This window comes from Populus euphratica, unplaced genomic scaffold (assembly GCF_000495115.2).
Source record: "Populus euphratica unplaced genomic scaffold, PopEup_1.0 scaffold313.1, whole genome shotgun sequence".
Classification (NCBI taxonomy): Eukaryota; Viridiplantae; Streptophyta; class Magnoliopsida; order Malpighiales; family Salicaceae; genus Populus; species Populus euphratica.
The window spans coordinates 1-16,341 of record NW_011500199.1 but is presented as its reverse complement, the minus strand read 5'-3'; the positions used below and the strand labels follow the sequence as shown (position 1 = coordinate 16,341).

The following is a 16,341-nucleotide window of genomic DNA, read 5'->3' as shown; positions in this document are numbered from 1 at the left end:
TAATAATTAATTATCTAATTAATCCTGCATAAAAAGAAGGTTATTGAAGAATATCACGTTAATCTGATGACATTGGCTTCTTTTTATAAAATAAATAAATTAATTACGAATCAGAACGTTATTGCACACCAAAAAATAACATAATTAAATGTGAAAAAAAAAACACTTTGACAGGCTTTTAATTGAACAAGCATATCTTCTTTACTGCCTCGGTTTAGCCAGACATGGCTAGGCTACGGCCATTGTTGTTGTGATTCTGCTACAGAATCTCATATACGGCCATTGTTGTTGTGATTCTGCTACAGAATCTCAACCTTGAAATTTACAGCTCATCCGGTTGCTTTCCTTGGAGTCAACACCCGCGAGTAATTTTTGTTTTTAAATTAATTTTTTTATATATATTTTTGAGTTATTTTAATTTAATGATATTAAAAATAAATTTTTAAAAGATAAAAAAATATAATTTTAATTTATTTTCAAACAAAATATAATTTAAAATATAATTATTACCATAATCTTAAACATTACCTTAATAGCTAATTTGGAGTGCAATAAAAGTTATTTTTAAAAACATTTTTTTTGAAAATATATCGGATATTTAAAAAAATTAAGTTTAATATTAATACCCTTAAACTATTTAAAAATTTTAAAACATAATAATCTAATTACGATGTCAAGGGTGCGTAGTTATAAATCTGACCAAACATGGAATTTAGATTAATCTAAAATAATATATTTTTTGAGTTAAAAAACATTATTGATAAGAAATTAAATAAAAATTAAAACGAGTCTTTCATTGATTTTAATCAAGTTTTTGAGTTATGAGCTTTACTTAACCATTGATAAACCAGGTTAACTCCAAACTCTGTTCAACATGAAAAAACGTTGTGATTACCGGGTTAACCCGTATGCTCAATACGGATCAGGGACGTTGAGCGCCGCTCGTGCAGGCAGTGAAGGCACGTGTGCTCAGGAGCCACGGCAATAAGTGCACATGACTGGCATGGGCATATGCCCCATGCGTGTTTTGTACAGGGAAGCGAAGGGGCGGAGGACGGTGGGGTTAAAGAGTGGTGGTATTTTATTTTGACAGCTTTTTTGAAAGAAGAGGGCTTCCCGGCTCAGCTCCTCAGGGCACAGCATTCTTTTTTTTTTTTTTTTTGGGGTTTTATCAGAATATCTTTCTCTCGCTCAATATAGCTAGCGCAGCTTCTCCGTGGAACAGACCGACTAGATAGTTACTTCTTTTATCACACCTCTTCTCACTCGCCTTTCAGCCCGTGATGCCACTATTTATTTCAAATGTTAACGGTCCATTTTGCAGTCTTTAATTAATATCTTATATGCCGTTGTTGTTTTTTTTATTTAAAAACATATTAAAATAATATTTTTTTTATTTTTAAAATTTATTTTTAGTATTAATATATTAAAACAATTAAAAAATAAACAGTACCTTAACAATCCCTCAACTACTTTTTTTCTTACCTGTTTTTTTGTTTTCTCTGTTTAATTACTACTAACTCCTCTTTTCGTTAAGGTGTGTGTACATATATTTATTGTTTTAGACATAGATAATTAATTAATTAATTTATTTTTATTAAAAAAGGGATAAGGTCGGGGGTGGAAACAGAGGAGTTGGCAGGGGTTGGGGTTCTTGCAAAGAAATTTTTTTTCCAACTTCTCTCTTAATAATATTTATATTTTTAATCTAAATAATAAAATAACTAATATTTTCATTTTTTTATTTTATTTTCTGATTCCGAGGACAACAATGTCACTTTACTTGTTTAATTTAGTTTTTTTATTTAAAGCAAAAGATTATTTAAGTAACTACCTTCTCCTTATTTCAAATTCACAACTAAATTTGTTAATTTATATGCACATTTATTTATTAATATATTGAATGGTTATCTGCAAAAGTTATCTTAGTATTTTAATATTAATCAACTTTATTGAATGAAAGTCAAGAGACTTCGACGATGAAAAATAAAAAACGGTGATGTTCACGTGAGTTGAATGACATTGTCTCGTCACCACAAGGCCCGTGCGAGCAACGCTCCAAGGAAGAGACTGAAACACAGACGCACGGACCACCACAGTTTCTGTCAGCAACCAAAAAGTGAACTAACTGAAATGGACTCAATATCCTCCTGTTTTTATAAAATTACCAAAACCACCTTCTCTAGTCCAAGCAGGCTCTCTTGTCGAGACAGGCAGAGCAGAGCAAGGAAACGACCCCGAAACCCAGAGTCCCCCCCACCTCCTGTTCTCTTCCTTCATCCCTGTGCCTCTGCCTGACTACTGACCCTGTCATGATATAATTATAATTCTTTTAAAGAAAGAAAAAGCATTTATCTTTTATATATATATATATATATATATATAGTGTCAAAGGGATTTCTCATGGTTAAATGGAATCAAAAGCAGCCACCTCAGTGGTCATTAATGAATGACATTTACCGCTTCACTAGTTACCAACCACGACAGCATCAAACTCTATCATCAACTCTTTACTACTACTGCTAGAGCTCCGGGTCCAGCAGCAGCAGCATCGGCATCATTTTGGTTTTGCAGTTGAACTAGTGCAGCTACGGTGGTATCTCTTGTTCCAAAACCGAGACCTTCTCTTCTCTTAATTTGGTATCCATCCCGCTTTTTACGCTACTCATTTTCTACCACATTACTACTTCATGTCTGCTGCTAACTTCGATGTTCGTGTGGACGATGTACGACTACGTTTCGAATTAATTTCAAGTTCTGTGTTTGGTTTTCTCGTACTTTGTCGTTTCTTCCCTTGTTTTGTTTTGTTACTTGTTATTTTTCTTCTTGTTTGTAATCTTTGAATTCTTGGATTCTCTCTCTCTCTCCCCCTCTCTCTCTGTGAGTGTGTGTGTGTTTTTATTTAATTTCTTAGTTGAAGTACTGCTAATCTCTCCGTTTAGGGGAGTGGGATTTGCTTAATGTTTGTGCATGCTCTGCTGTCAGCTGTAAACACTGCTTCTCCTCTCTCGTGCTTCTATTTGTAGGCTGAAGGTACCTTATATATATATATATATATATATATATATATATATATATATGTTCTTCATTTAAAGTGGTTGATGGAGAAGATGTACTACATTCGTGCATGCCGTTTTTAACTATTTTGTGGTTCAAACCTGTTGTTTTTTCAATTTTCTTTTCTCACACTTGGTTATGCCGGTTTTCCTTTGATGGAAATGAAAATGAAAATGAGGAGATTAATTGTTGTTATAATTACTATTTCATGGTTATTGTAAAAAATCCGTTTACTTTCCGTTCTATAAGGTTATGGGTTTTACAGAGTGAACAGAAATAGAGGGTCTGATGGTCTTGTTTGGTCCTTTGAAATGTTTTGAGGCACCCCCCCCTCCCATCTTTCTCTTTAATGAATGGATAAGATATGGAAATTTGTTTCTTATCTAGAATGTTTGGTTTTTTCGTTCGTTCAGGATGGGAATGCAGCTCTCGATGGTGATGGATCCTGAAATTTGATTTTGGAGTGTCCTGAAGGAATTCATTTGTTACTCCTAATATTTGATTTTGGAAAATGGCAGATGAGGGGCGACATTCTGTTGATATTCCCATCACAAGAACCCTTATAGCCCTTAGGAGAGTGAGGTCACTAAGGGATCCCTCAACCAATTCTATGAGCAAATTCTCTGCCTTATTGGAAAATGCCAACCGGGAAACGAATTCCACCAAAGATATATCTTCACAGTCTACCAATGGTTCCAAAGAAGGTGGATCAAACCATAATCGTGTTTCGGGATGGGAAAATTTAGGTCTTGATGGACGGAGTAAGCAACAAGTTGATAATTTTGATTCCGGAAGTGATTTTGAGAAATCCAAGTTAATTTTCGGTGACAGTTTGGGTGGAGTGAAAAATATGGATGCTCTTTTTAGGACCAAAGAAGTGGAAGGATTGGATAGTTGTAAGGAAGAGATTAATGGAACCATGTCGTTGAGTGAAGTGTATTATGGCAGTCACAGGAACAAAGAGCTGGACTTGGTATGCATCACACCTTCGAGTAATCATTTTGAGGATGTTGATTCAACTAATGGACCCATTGCGGGATCTCCACTAGGAGAAAGTACAGACCAGTCTGTGACAAGACGAAAATCTCAATACAAAAATCAAGTCCAGTCATATGGTGGGGTGGGTGACATTTTGAGTCGCGTAGGTGGTCCATGCTTTTCTGTCAGTGATGCCCTGTCAAGCCAAGGCACATCATTGTTTGCAAACAAAGAGGCTGATTTCATGGTTCCAAAAGACCACGGATGTGGGATAAGCTGCTGCTGGACAAGAACCCCAAGACTCAGAGATTCAAACCCATATTCTGATTCTGAAGGCAATCCATTGTTGACCAGGGATGTAGTTGAGACAAGCCTTTGTCGGAAGAGGAGCTGGAAGCATGCTACAAATGAAACTCCTAGGAGTTTGAGTCAGAAATTTAGGCCAAAATCTTTTGACGAACTGGTGGGACAAGGTGTAGTGGTAAGGTCTCTTTTGGGTGCCATTTCTAGAGGAAGGATAACCTCTTCATATCTCTTCCATGGTCCTCGTGGCACTGGCAAGACCTCTGCCTCTAAGATATTTGCTGCTGCCCTGAATTGCCTCTCACATGAGGAGTACAAGCCATGCGGTCTCTGCCGAGAATGTTATGTGTTCTTTTCTGGAAGGAGCCAGGATGTGAAAGAAGTGGACTCTGTGAGAATTAATCAGACCAAAAGGATTAGATCTCTTATTAAGGATGCATCAATGCCACCAATTTCATCACGTTTCAAGGTTTTCATTGTTGACGAGTGTCATTTGTTGCATGGAGAGACATGGGCAATTGTTTTGAATAGCCTAGAGAACCTTTCTGAAAATGTTGTCTTTGTAATGATCACTTCTGAACTGGATATGCTACCGAGAAGTGCAGTCACACGGTCTCAAAAGTATCATTTTCCCAAGATAAAAGAAGCTGATATAGCTGGCAGATTGAGGAATATCTGTGTTGAAGAAGCCCTTGACTTTGATCATGTTGCCTTGGACTTCATTGCGGCCAAGTCAAGTGGTTCCCTTAGGGATGCAGAAATTATGCTTGATCAATTGAGTTTGCTCGGTAAAAGAATCACAATGACCATGGTCCATGAGCTTGTGAGTGATCTCTTTTCTTATGAATATTTATTGCATATTTCTTCCAATCGAATTAACAGAAAATGGTCATGTTATTGTACAGATTGGAGTTGTTTCTGATGATGAATTGCTTGGCTTGCTGGATCTGGCTTTGTCATCTGACACTTCAAGCACTGTTATAAGAGCCAGGGAGTTGATGCGGTCCAGGATTGATCCTATGCAACTTGTATCTCAGCTGGCAAATCTCATAATGGATGTTCTTGCTGGTAAATGCAAGGATGATAGTTCTGAAGTCAGAAGAAAGTTTTCAAGGAAGCATTCTTGTAAGTCTTGTATTTTCAAATATGTTTCCTGTCTAGCTTTGGAAATAATTGTTATTGTCAGTAACATTTACATGAATGCTTTGCTAATGGTTCCTTAAGACTCATTTGGTATTTAATCGTGCATTCTTTCTGACTATGCAAGTTCACTCTGCCGGTTAAAGCCACTGGGCATGGCAGGATAAATTGGGCTAATTCTCAGTTCAGTGGACTGTGCCTAACAAGGTCATACTGCTTGGTACCAGTTTAATCATCAGTGACCTGTTGCAATGTGTACAGACAATCGGCATACATGGCTCCAGGCATATATCATTATAGGCCAGATCCATACTGATTTTTTGCCCATGGGAAACTCTAGATGCTTTGCTGGAATATCATTAGCATATTTACTGCTTGACTATCTAGCATGTGATGCCTGTTTAAACTGTGTTGTTTTCAACTTCAAGATGTACATATTCACCCTTTGTTTTTAGTTGTGTCATCTACTTTTATTCGTTACTATATTTGCGTATCTGTTTTATATGATGAAAGTTGCAAGTTTCCTTTTTTACAGCTGAAGGGGACATGCAGAGACTGAGTCATGCCCTGAAAATACTTTCTGAAAGTGAGAAGCAACTGAGAATGTCAAGAAACCAAAGTACATGGCTTACGGCAGCTCTCCTGCAGTTGAGCTCACTGGAAGCCTCGGCTGTGGATGTGAATGATTCAAAGTCTTCAATCAGAAATGGGCATGACAGAGGTCAGGATGAAACCATAAGCACTAATTAATTGTCTTTGTAGTATTCAGTTCATTTAAGTGTACTCTCTCTCTCTCTCAAATAAAGCTCATTCTTTTGGATACAGATGGAGGCTTTTCCAGCACACCGTCCACCGGGGAGGGCTTGAAGCATCTTGCCCCGTATTCATGTGAAGACAGTAAGTTGCAAAAATCACAAGTACAAGGGGGTTGCCAAGTGACATTAGATACTATATGGAAGAGAACTAGTGAATTATGCCAATCAAATTCACTCAGGAATTTCCTAAGGAAACAAGGGAAACTATCTTCTCTTCATATTAATAGAGGTACATTCATGTGATGTTTTTTTTTCAAGTCTCTGCTTCTGCCTTTACCATACTTAGCTCATTGAGCACATGAAGGATTGGCCATACATGTACTATGCTGTCAGTGTCACTAAATGACTTTCAAACAATGGATTCATAACCAAACTTTATGTCAGTCTACTGCATTGAAAACCATATAAAATTATAGATTGCACCATAACTAGGGAGGCCTATCCTAATAATTACTTGCTTTAATGCTATTAGACAAACAGGTTAATGGACTTGCTGTCACAAATCTCTTCATGAAGCTTGCTTTTACCATGCTTTAGTTGCTTATATTGGCAAGCTGAAAGTTGTAATGGCATGGCAATATCTGGCAATATCGATCACTTTCTTCCTTCATAAACCCTGTAGATGTTGGTAGAATATCTCGTCTTTGCTCAAAGGGTTCTCTTTACCAGCTTAATTATAAGTTTTTTTGAATGCATGGAATGTGTTTCTCTATCTCGCGAGTGATGGCTGAGCTATATTGCACTTCAGGTCTGGCAGTAGCTGAATTGGAATTCCATCATTCTGAATATGCATCCAAGGCTGAAAAGTCATGGAAGCTTATTGCAAGTTTGCTGCAAACAATTTTGGGTTGTAATGTTGAAATTCGGATCAATCTTGTACTTTGTGCTCCTCCTGCATCGAAATGTGCCAAACTATGGAAGCAATCTTTTTGTATTTTTGGTTGTTCTCGGAGAATGAGGCACAAATCACAACCACCCATTGAATGTGGCATTGACTCCGACTACTCTGATCACATCTCTGAAAGGCCTATGATAAGAGAGAGAGCTATTTCAGCCTGTCCCTCTGATTCTCGATCCCAGATACCACACAACTGTTATCACAGAGCGGAAGTAGTGAGGGCTCTAAGAAACAGTGAAGGGAATGTGCTGAGCATAGGGACAACCTCATCTCTCAGATCACTTCATGATGATACATCTAAAACCCCTGGGTATGGATTTTCTTCTTCAAAGGATGGGGGAAACGACCTTGACTATGCAGTTTTCTCTAGTCAAGAGGCTGAGGATCAGCCGAACTGCTTTCCTAAAAGTCTCAGACTGCAAAAGATGATACGTTCTTCAGAGGATACTCAAGTGGTTTGTATAGGTAATCATCAAGAAAACCAGATGGGAAGAAGAAACCTATTGAAACATGCACTAAAGCCAATGATTCATATGTTTTGAGTGGCAACGACTGCAACTCCACCACTGAGAATGGGTAAGAGCTCTCCTAGCATCCAATCTCATTTGTACATGCATTGTGTTCAATAGAACTTGCGCGAGACTCCTTGAATAGTGGAAGTTTATTCCTAAGGTGAGCCGTGCAGCGAGTGAAGTTTTTAGCATTACCGTGTATCATGATCAGTTCAACAATGAGACATTTGTCAAGTGGGTCTCTAACCAAGTGCAAATGTGATGTTGTGTAAACGCACTTGTTATTGAAAGATTACTCTTCCATGTTCTGTATCTCATTTCCTTTTTCCGCGCTGCAAGTACTTATCAAATTCCTCGATCCTCTTGTGGCAGGCTAAGGGAGGATTCTGTTGCTCTTTGCTGGAGAACTCCCACGTTCCCGGCAAACAAGGTAAAACCGGAGATGATTTTAAAACGAGACACATGTCTTGAAAGTTACTTAATGGCCAATAATATGTTAATCTGGTGTTGATAATTGGATGCTCTTTCCTTCTTCTCACGCCATCTTTTATCATCTGCTTCGATTTTATTTTGTTTTTGGTTCTTGAATTCTCAATTGGCAAAATCATGAATTTGCTTCCTACAAACAAGATGCACAGCGAATATCTAACTTCTCTGAGTTAGAAACACAACTGAGTTACCAAAATATTGCCAGCACACCATATTCGATGTTGACTTGATTGCTGCATTTGTGAGTAAAGGGGTGTCAATGTTGCAGGCATGGGAGCTGGCCCCTCAGCAACGAAGATCACCTCTGGTTCGGTGGGCTCTTCCCTGCGCCCCTGCTAAGTAGATCTGCTGCGTAAGGAAGATTAAAGAACTTTTGTGTGGGCTGCAGAGGAGCTTCAAATATTACAATGCACATTTTTTAATGCATATATATACATATAAACAGAATTCTGGGCATATCAGTGTATGGATATCGTAGCTCTTTCAAATTGAAGTAGTTTCAGTATGTAGTTAGTTCAAATCATGGTTGCACGGATGATATTAACAATCAATGTGATTCTTTTCATCCCTTAATTATGTAATTACCATATTATTTTGTTTAAAAATTTAGCAAAAGCTCTTACTTAGCATTGAAACAGTGGAACCCCAAGTGTTGCGTTTTTACTAGTGTAACATTGCGTTTTATATTTATTTTTAGTGTATAAAAATAAAGAAATCTGATTTTTTTTTTGAGGTATTTTCAACTAAAAATATATATTTTTTAAATTATTTTGCATCATGATATTAAATATATATGTATAAAGTGTATTTGAAATTATGGAGTGTAAAATTTTTAATATAATTTTTTTACTTGAAAAATATATGAGGATGAAATATTTTGATTTTCCATCCATGGTATCAAAAAATGTGTGTGTATACAGCCCATATTAAAGGCCCAAAACACAAAACAGACTGACTCCCTGTGATATATGGCCCATATTAAAGGCCCAATCTACAACAATCAAAGCCCATATTAAAGGCCCAAAACACAACAACCATATTTAACAGACGGACTCCCTGTGATATATAATACAGCACAGCACAGCATGAGCTTGGAGCATTTTTGAGTTGAGCAGGGATGGAAGAAATGAAAGCAACGGGGAAGGTAACTGATGAGGATACAATAAAAATATTGTGCCCTAGACTAATACTAATAAAAAATGAACCGGGTCTCCAATGGCTTATCGGATCTCCATTTTTCCCTCCTTTCACTATCATTTCGACCTTAAAATCCATCCACACCTCCTCCTCTTCTTCCTCTCCAGACTTCATCAAAGAATCAGGTTCTCTTTCTCCATCTATTAAATTTCACAATTTTCTCAGCACTGTCTGATTTCCTTTTTATTTAACCATTTTTTTTCGCAGACGACTTGCGGACGCTGTTGATAAAAGGATTTGACGTAATCGGAGCGTTAGTTGCTGGAGGTTCGAGTTCTGATGATGGTGAGAAGAATGCTCGAGAGGCGATTGGTTGGGCGAGGAAATTGAGAGAGTTTGTAATTGGTGGTGGAGGAGAGAATTTGGATCGAGAATTGATTGGTGCGGTTGCGGGTTTGAGTGGTGGTGATGTTAAGTTTTTTGTGGAGAGAAATGGAAATGTAACGGCCGTTGATAGTGTTGTTTATGAAGAGAATCAGGAGAATTTTGTTTGGGAGAGAGGCTGTTTGTTTCGATGTAATCTACCTATTAAAATGCCGGTTTATTTTCCGGTTAAGAACGAGGCTGGTGAGTCTTAACTAGTCGTCGTCGTCGTCGTCGTCGTCATCATTGTTATTTTTATTTTTATTGTGCTTTTAAATTTGGAAGTTAAAATTCAGATATGGGGAATTTATTGGGTGTTGAAAGTCAGTGTTTTGTTAATTACTTTTGGTATCTCTAGTTAGTTTAGATCTTAAAAATGGTATTAAAGATTAATGGAGAGTTTGATATGGAAGGTGGAACCTACTTAAGGAGCTCAAAGTCAATGTGATTGTGCGGACATGGAGGAATGGAGATAAGAGAGATTTGAAAAGGATACTGATTAAGAGAAAGTTATCCACTTAAGGGGTGCAATAAGGACCAAAAATGCATCATTGACGAGGAGTGTTTTAATTCTAGCTGATGCTGAAAATATTTTCGGTTAAGGTGGCAAGTGCAAAGGCACACAAATGGTAGGTGTTTAGAGGATCATATAACCCTTGGGGTGGCTTCAGGCAGTTCGAGTTGAACGCTTTGTGAGCTGGGTGAATTGAGTTGTTTCTTTCTCAAACCATGTCCTAGTTACTGGAATTTGTGGCACACAAATGGTAGGGGTTTAGAGGATCATATAACCCTTGGGGTGGCTTCAGGCAGTTAGAGTTGAACGCTTTGTGAGCTGGGTGAATTGAGTTGTTTCTTTCTCAAAACATGTCCTAGTTACTGGAATTTGTGGCACACAAATGGTAGGGGTTTAGAGGATCATATAACCCTTGGGGTGGCTTCAGGCAGGTAGAGTTGAACGCTTTGTGAGCTGGGTGAATTGAGTTGTTTCTTTCTCAAAACATGTCCTAGTTACTGGAATTTGTGTTCTTAGTTTCTTCACAAATGTGTATATGATGTTATAAATCGGACACTTTCAGTAATACTCATTTAAAGGGTCCTATTGTTGTATCTCAGATGCAGAAAAGATGTACTTGCGTGCAGCTGAAGCGGTTGCTAGCAGTTTCAAAGACCCATTGGCTACCTACATGGTAGAAAGATTAAGCAAAGACATATCTAGTGTACCTCAACCTGTCATTATCCGTGGTGTAGACTTGGATTTTAACACAGATCTCACAAATATCAAGCTTGTGGATGACAAAGCTGCTCAAGACTCTGATGCAAAAAAATTGACTTGCGCACACTTTTGTCTGAAAAGCAAATCTTCCCCAGGATTGATTTCTGTAGAGGTAAAGAAATAGCATTTTAGCTGTTTCTCATGGCATGACTTTCATGTTGGAGATAAAGGGGGTTCTTGAATACTTTTGATTTCTTAGGCAGTTTGTCTGATCTGACATTGCATTCGTCATGAATTATCACAAATGACCAGCATTCTTTTTTTCTTTTTCTTTTTTCCTTTTTTTCTTAATGTATGTTTTTCTGCTTAGAATGCAGATGTAATCCAAGTGAGCGTTCTGTTCAATAGTTCAGGAAAGTCCCCTAAATCTTCATCACCCCTTGCGGAATATTTACCAGGTATCAGCTTCAATCTTAAATACTTTTTTGTTTATGTTCAGTGTATTTGGATGACAATAGTTATAGTCGCAATTTCACAGTGGTTTCATGTCTGAACTCACTGTAATGCAAATTTGACTTTGTGATTTCAGCTTTGGAAGAAGCCAGACTTTTTTTTGTGAATTTTGAGCTGGAAGTGCTCTGCTTTGTGGCAAAGGATCTTCTGCTGATGTCTGCAATTTCTAAGTTGATCATCCCTGCTTTAGTTGACCAGTTCAATTCAATGAAAAAGGCAGTCTTGCCCAAACTCTTAGTTCAACACCCACAGGTGAGACATTGTCAATGCATCTGAAAAAACAAACCATACGCTTGTGTTATGTGCAAGCTGATGTAAAATAACCAAGCTATATAATTGTTGAGTTTTAGCAGAGCAAGGGAGAGAGGTACCCATAGAGTAGTTGGTGGTAAAAATTTAGCTTTCGATTGCATAGGTTTCAGAATTTTGCAATGAAGTCATAGATGTCATGTATAGCTTCCAACCTTCCTAAAACTAAGTACAGGTTACATTGAGTTCAAAAAACAGGGTTTTGATTTGAGTCTGTTTGGTATTGTGGTAGTGGTTGTGTTTTTCTCTTGAAAATCCATTGAAATAATATTTTATTTTATTTTTTAAAATTTATTTTTGATATCAAAACGATCTGAAAAAAAATTGAAGTAAAAAAATATGAAATTTTTTCAAAAATGCTTTTAAAACGCAAAAACAAACAGGCTTGAAGTAAAATATACTTCTAAAACAGTAAATTTCTAAAAGACCATTAAGACAGAACACCATAATGTCCATGTGCTTTTGTTTCTACAATTGACCTGAGCAGAGTGTCCTTATCATCGTTGCCTTTGTCGCCCACTAATTCCAAAGATTCCTGTTACTGATGCAAAAATTACTGTCGCCTATTATCTTTTTCTCCAATTAAGCAGGAAGTCTTATTTTTCTTTGCAGCTATGTTCATATCACTTTAATCCACCTGGGCTGTTGCATCCTATAACAGTTATCTATGAACTCAATTATGGGGAGACAGAATTGAAACAAGGTAAGCACTAAGTAGTGGCAAAACCAAACTATCTGCTGCCTTAAGAGAATTGACCTTCCAGAAAAAAAAAGATTTGTCCTGTCTTTTAGTGGTTGCAGAGGTCGCTATCAACCAAAATTGATCCCTCCTTCCTTTTAGTGGTTTTGAAGTAGCACATACAGAATCTGAAACCATATTGATTGACTTCATTACATAGGCAGTTGATAATACTCTTTTGTTTTAAACACTTGGATTAGTATGTGAAGCTTGCCTTTTAGCCAGCTTATGCAGCAATATCAGTTCATATGAAGCTCTCATACATGTCAGCATATCTTTCACACGAGTAATTTCTTGGTGTGTTTTTCATGGAGCTATTTTTAGCAAGTGAATAACTTCAAAGATGAGCCAGGGCAGATTCTATATTGTAGCTTGGTCTACTCTTAGTTTACTGGTTATAATCACATGTGAATCCTGTGTTCTCTCAAGTCACTTGAACTTGCTTTTTGTGCAGTTGAAGTCAGAAGATCCTTACACACGAGGCTGGGATTACCTTTTGATCGTCCCCTTCTAAGAATTGCTAATGCTCTTGATTTCTCTATGATGAAGGATGGTTCAGGAAACAGCTCTAAACGAAAAGGTAACCGTTTAGTTTCAAATAGGAAACATTCTGCATGGTTTGCAGTGGGCGTCTACCTATCATGTTTTCCTTTCCTATTTCTCACTTATTGTCTTTTATGTACTAACCTTAAAATATTTGTATGATAACATCAGGGCCTTCTTTGCTTAAAGATGTACATATTGGGATTCCAAGTGGCGGGGGTCAGTGCTGCTGCTGTTTATTTTTCTGTTGTCCAGCAGTTCCTCAACCCTATTCATACTGAATTCGTACTTTTTATGCAGTCTCAGGAGGCGTTGTCTCTCTGGTTCAAGGTTCTTATGAATACCATCACTATCTTCAAGATGGCTTTGATGATTCAGTAATGAAACTTTCTTTCTCTGGTAGATTTTTGTTTTGAACAGCCATCCTATTCTTTAATAGCTGAAGTATATACAGGGGTACTTAAGTTGGTTGTGTGGAAACATTGGTATGTTGGGTAAATGATCACAGTCACTCTTCCTGATAGCATGTTTCTTGTTGTGAAAAAACTACAACAATTATTGATGAAAAGAAACTAGAAAGAACACAAGATTTAATGGGGTTCGACAATGTACCTACATCCACAGGAGCGAGGAGCTTTTATTTTTTTACTATGTTGAAATAGGGTTGCGAAGTATGTATTTATAGGAGATCCTAAACCGTCCAAGGAATCCTAACCATTCAAGGAGCATTGATAATTTTTTCTAATACCCCTTTACTATACTGCCCCGCTTCACTTTGGTATCTGTCTATGAGCCACAAATTACAACAATTTTAATGCTGCTAATGTGGAACAAGAGCATCTCAAGGCTTTTATATATTTATTTCTTGATCTTGTGTTGGATCGGTTGTGATTTGTTGACTTTTTATGTAATTCCTGAGTCTATGTTTTGGTGTTCATTTACTGCATTGTTAGGGAAATTCCTGGCATATATATTAATCATCTTTTGCACCTTATTCCTAACTGTATCATGTTCATCATGTACTTGATAGGGCTGGGGCTGTGCTTATCGCTCTCTGCAGACTATCATTTCATGGTTCAGACTCCAACACTACACATCCATTGATGTTCCTTCTCATAGGTATGAATACCAGGAACATTTTGGAGTTCTTAAGATTACCTTTACCATGTGCTTCAGTTGGCCTAATAGCTGTACTAGATTAAAAGAAGTCTGGTTTCAATATGTGATTCATTCTGATAAACCAGCATTTGTTGTAGGGAAATACAACAAGCACTTGTGGAGATCGGAGATAAAGATCCTTCTTTTATTGGATCACGTGAATGGATTGGTGCTATTGAGTTGAGCTTTGTTTTAGATAAACTTCTGGGCGTACGTATGCATTCCATCCAACTTGAAAACAAACCTTTATAACTGATATTGGGGGTTTTCAGCTGGCATTTGCATATACTGTTGCAAGTGTGCTCAGAATCTTTTGAAATGTCAAATTTCTGCCATTGGGTTTTGACAGGATGATTTACTGTGTTTAACAGGTAAGTTGCAAGATCATAAATGTTAGATCCGGAGCTGAGCTTCCTGAAAACTGTCGAGAGCTGGCCTTGCACTTTGAGAATCAAGGAACACCTATCATGATTGGTAAGTGGATAAAATATATTGATATGGTTTCTCCCATTTATTTTTCTACCGAATGCATCTTCTCTCTATGAAAAGATTGATTCTGCTAAGATGGAATGCTTTTCTGCATGGTGTTGTATAGTGTTCCCCAAGAAAGTAAAAATATAGAAACTGAATAACCAAAATACTAGTCTCTTACTATGTTGTACGTAAATGTAGGTGGTGGTGTTCTTGCATACACCCTTCTAGGAGTTGATTACAATGAAGTGAGTGGAGATTGTGCATTTCTAATACTTGATCCTCACTATACTGGCAATGATGATCACAAGAAAATTGTAAATGGTGGATGGTGTGGATGGAAGAAGGCTGTTGATAGCAAGGGAAGGAATTTCTTTTTACATGACAAGTTCTATAATCTTCTCCTGCCGCAGAGGCCCAACATGGTGTAGTAAGAAACATAGATAGACAAACAATCTGATACTCCCAAGCCTCAACCCCTTTATGTAGAAAGTGAAATCTTCTAGCAATTTACTTGGCATGAAGAGTGTTATATACTAGGAGGGGTTGATACAAGCCACAGGCAAATTTCTCCGAGTGTTTAGATTTAAGTTTCGAGTGTGCAGCGAAATCTTTATTTTTTCTCTTCATTTTTTGATTGAGTTTTGCTTGCAAGGAAATTATTTAAGCTATTTGGTAAGTACAGGGAAATTATTTTCTAATGCGATGCTTGTTGTATATGGATGATACATTTAAAATCTGAAAAGAAAAAAACTTAGGCTCAATTTGGAAGTTCGAACTTTCTAAAAGAAATGCCCTGTTAAAATGGATTTGATTGATTCACCACGACCTTACCTTTATGTTTAAGTCATCTCGCTCTCTTTTGATATTCTAACCTTAACATGGTGAGTTTTTTTTTTTTCTGTTATTAAAACCATTACTCTTTAGTTTAATGCACATAACTAATGCTACCATTGCTAATCTAAATCAAACCAAATTTTATGGTTTAAGTTGAGATATGATATGGTGGGCTTCAAAATCGAAATCAACGAACTCAATAGTGGTAGGTCTCTCGCTCAAGCCCACTAACCAATGGGGACGAGCTCAAACTTGAATCAACACCCACCTTGGTGGGTTCAATTAGCTTGCAGGAGGTGGCCATTCACATTTTTTGGGTTTGGGTTACGCTCTTGAAATCTAGATGGGGAATATTGTATTCCATGTGTCTGAAAATTTTGTATATTTAGGATATTGGGGCGACTTGGCTTGAAATCTAACATGTTTTACACGAAAATGATTTTTATGGAAAATCTCTAACTATTTTTATGCAATGTTTCAGAGAAAACTCTCTACCAATAGTCTTAATAAGATATCTACATCTCTATTCAAGCATATTCTCCATTTAAACATACACTTCATGATTGTTCATAAGTGTGATCTATTCAAGCATATTCTCCATTTAAACATTCCCTTCATTCTTTATTCTACAGGATTGTTTGAAAGTATGATTATAGTTGTTTATGATTATAGTTCTTTTTCAAATAATTTTTTGTGTCAAAATATATATAAATAATTTTTTTATTTTTTAAAAATTATTTTTGATATCAGCATATTAAAATAATTTACAATTAATAAAAAAATAAAAAAATTTAATTTTTTTTTAA

At 36.8% G+C, this 16,341-nt stretch overlaps 2 protein-coding genes across 2 annotated transcripts; both read left to right on the top strand.

Annotated features, from left to right (window-relative positions):
* The first annotated feature begins 2,391 nt into the window (after positions 1 to 2,391).
* On the top strand, positions 2,392 to 8,822 carry LOC105111828 (protein STICHEL-like 2). Its single transcript, XM_011007291.1, is given in 9 exon segments — positions 2,392 to 2,640; positions 3,471 to 5,161; positions 5,244 to 5,463; positions 6,014 to 6,199; positions 6,304 to 6,522; positions 7,042 to 7,680; positions 7,683 to 7,767; positions 8,076 to 8,133; positions 8,461 to 8,822. Coding segments are annotated over 8 exon segments (3,075 nt in total). The 5' UTR covers positions 2,392 to 2,640; positions 3,471 to 3,568; the 3' UTR covers positions 8,536 to 8,822.
* Positions 8,823 to 9,250: 428 nt separating this feature from the next.
* LOC105111827 (probable Ufm1-specific protease) lies at positions 9,251 to 15,321 on the top strand. Its single transcript, XM_011007290.1, has 13 exons — positions 9,251 to 9,514; positions 9,597 to 9,956; positions 10,866 to 11,137; positions 11,336 to 11,423; positions 11,555 to 11,730; positions 12,400 to 12,490; positions 12,981 to 13,106; positions 13,241 to 13,288; positions 13,370 to 13,446; positions 14,100 to 14,188; positions 14,326 to 14,437; positions 14,599 to 14,701; positions 14,900 to 15,321. The coding sequence occupies exons 1-13, from the start codon at positions 9,310 to 9,312 to the stop codon at positions 15,127 to 15,129; spliced, it is 1,977 nt and encodes a 658-aa protein (XP_011005592.1). The 5' UTR covers positions 9,251 to 9,309; the 3' UTR covers positions 15,130 to 15,321.
* Positions 15,322 to 16,341: the final 1,020 nt, after the last annotated feature.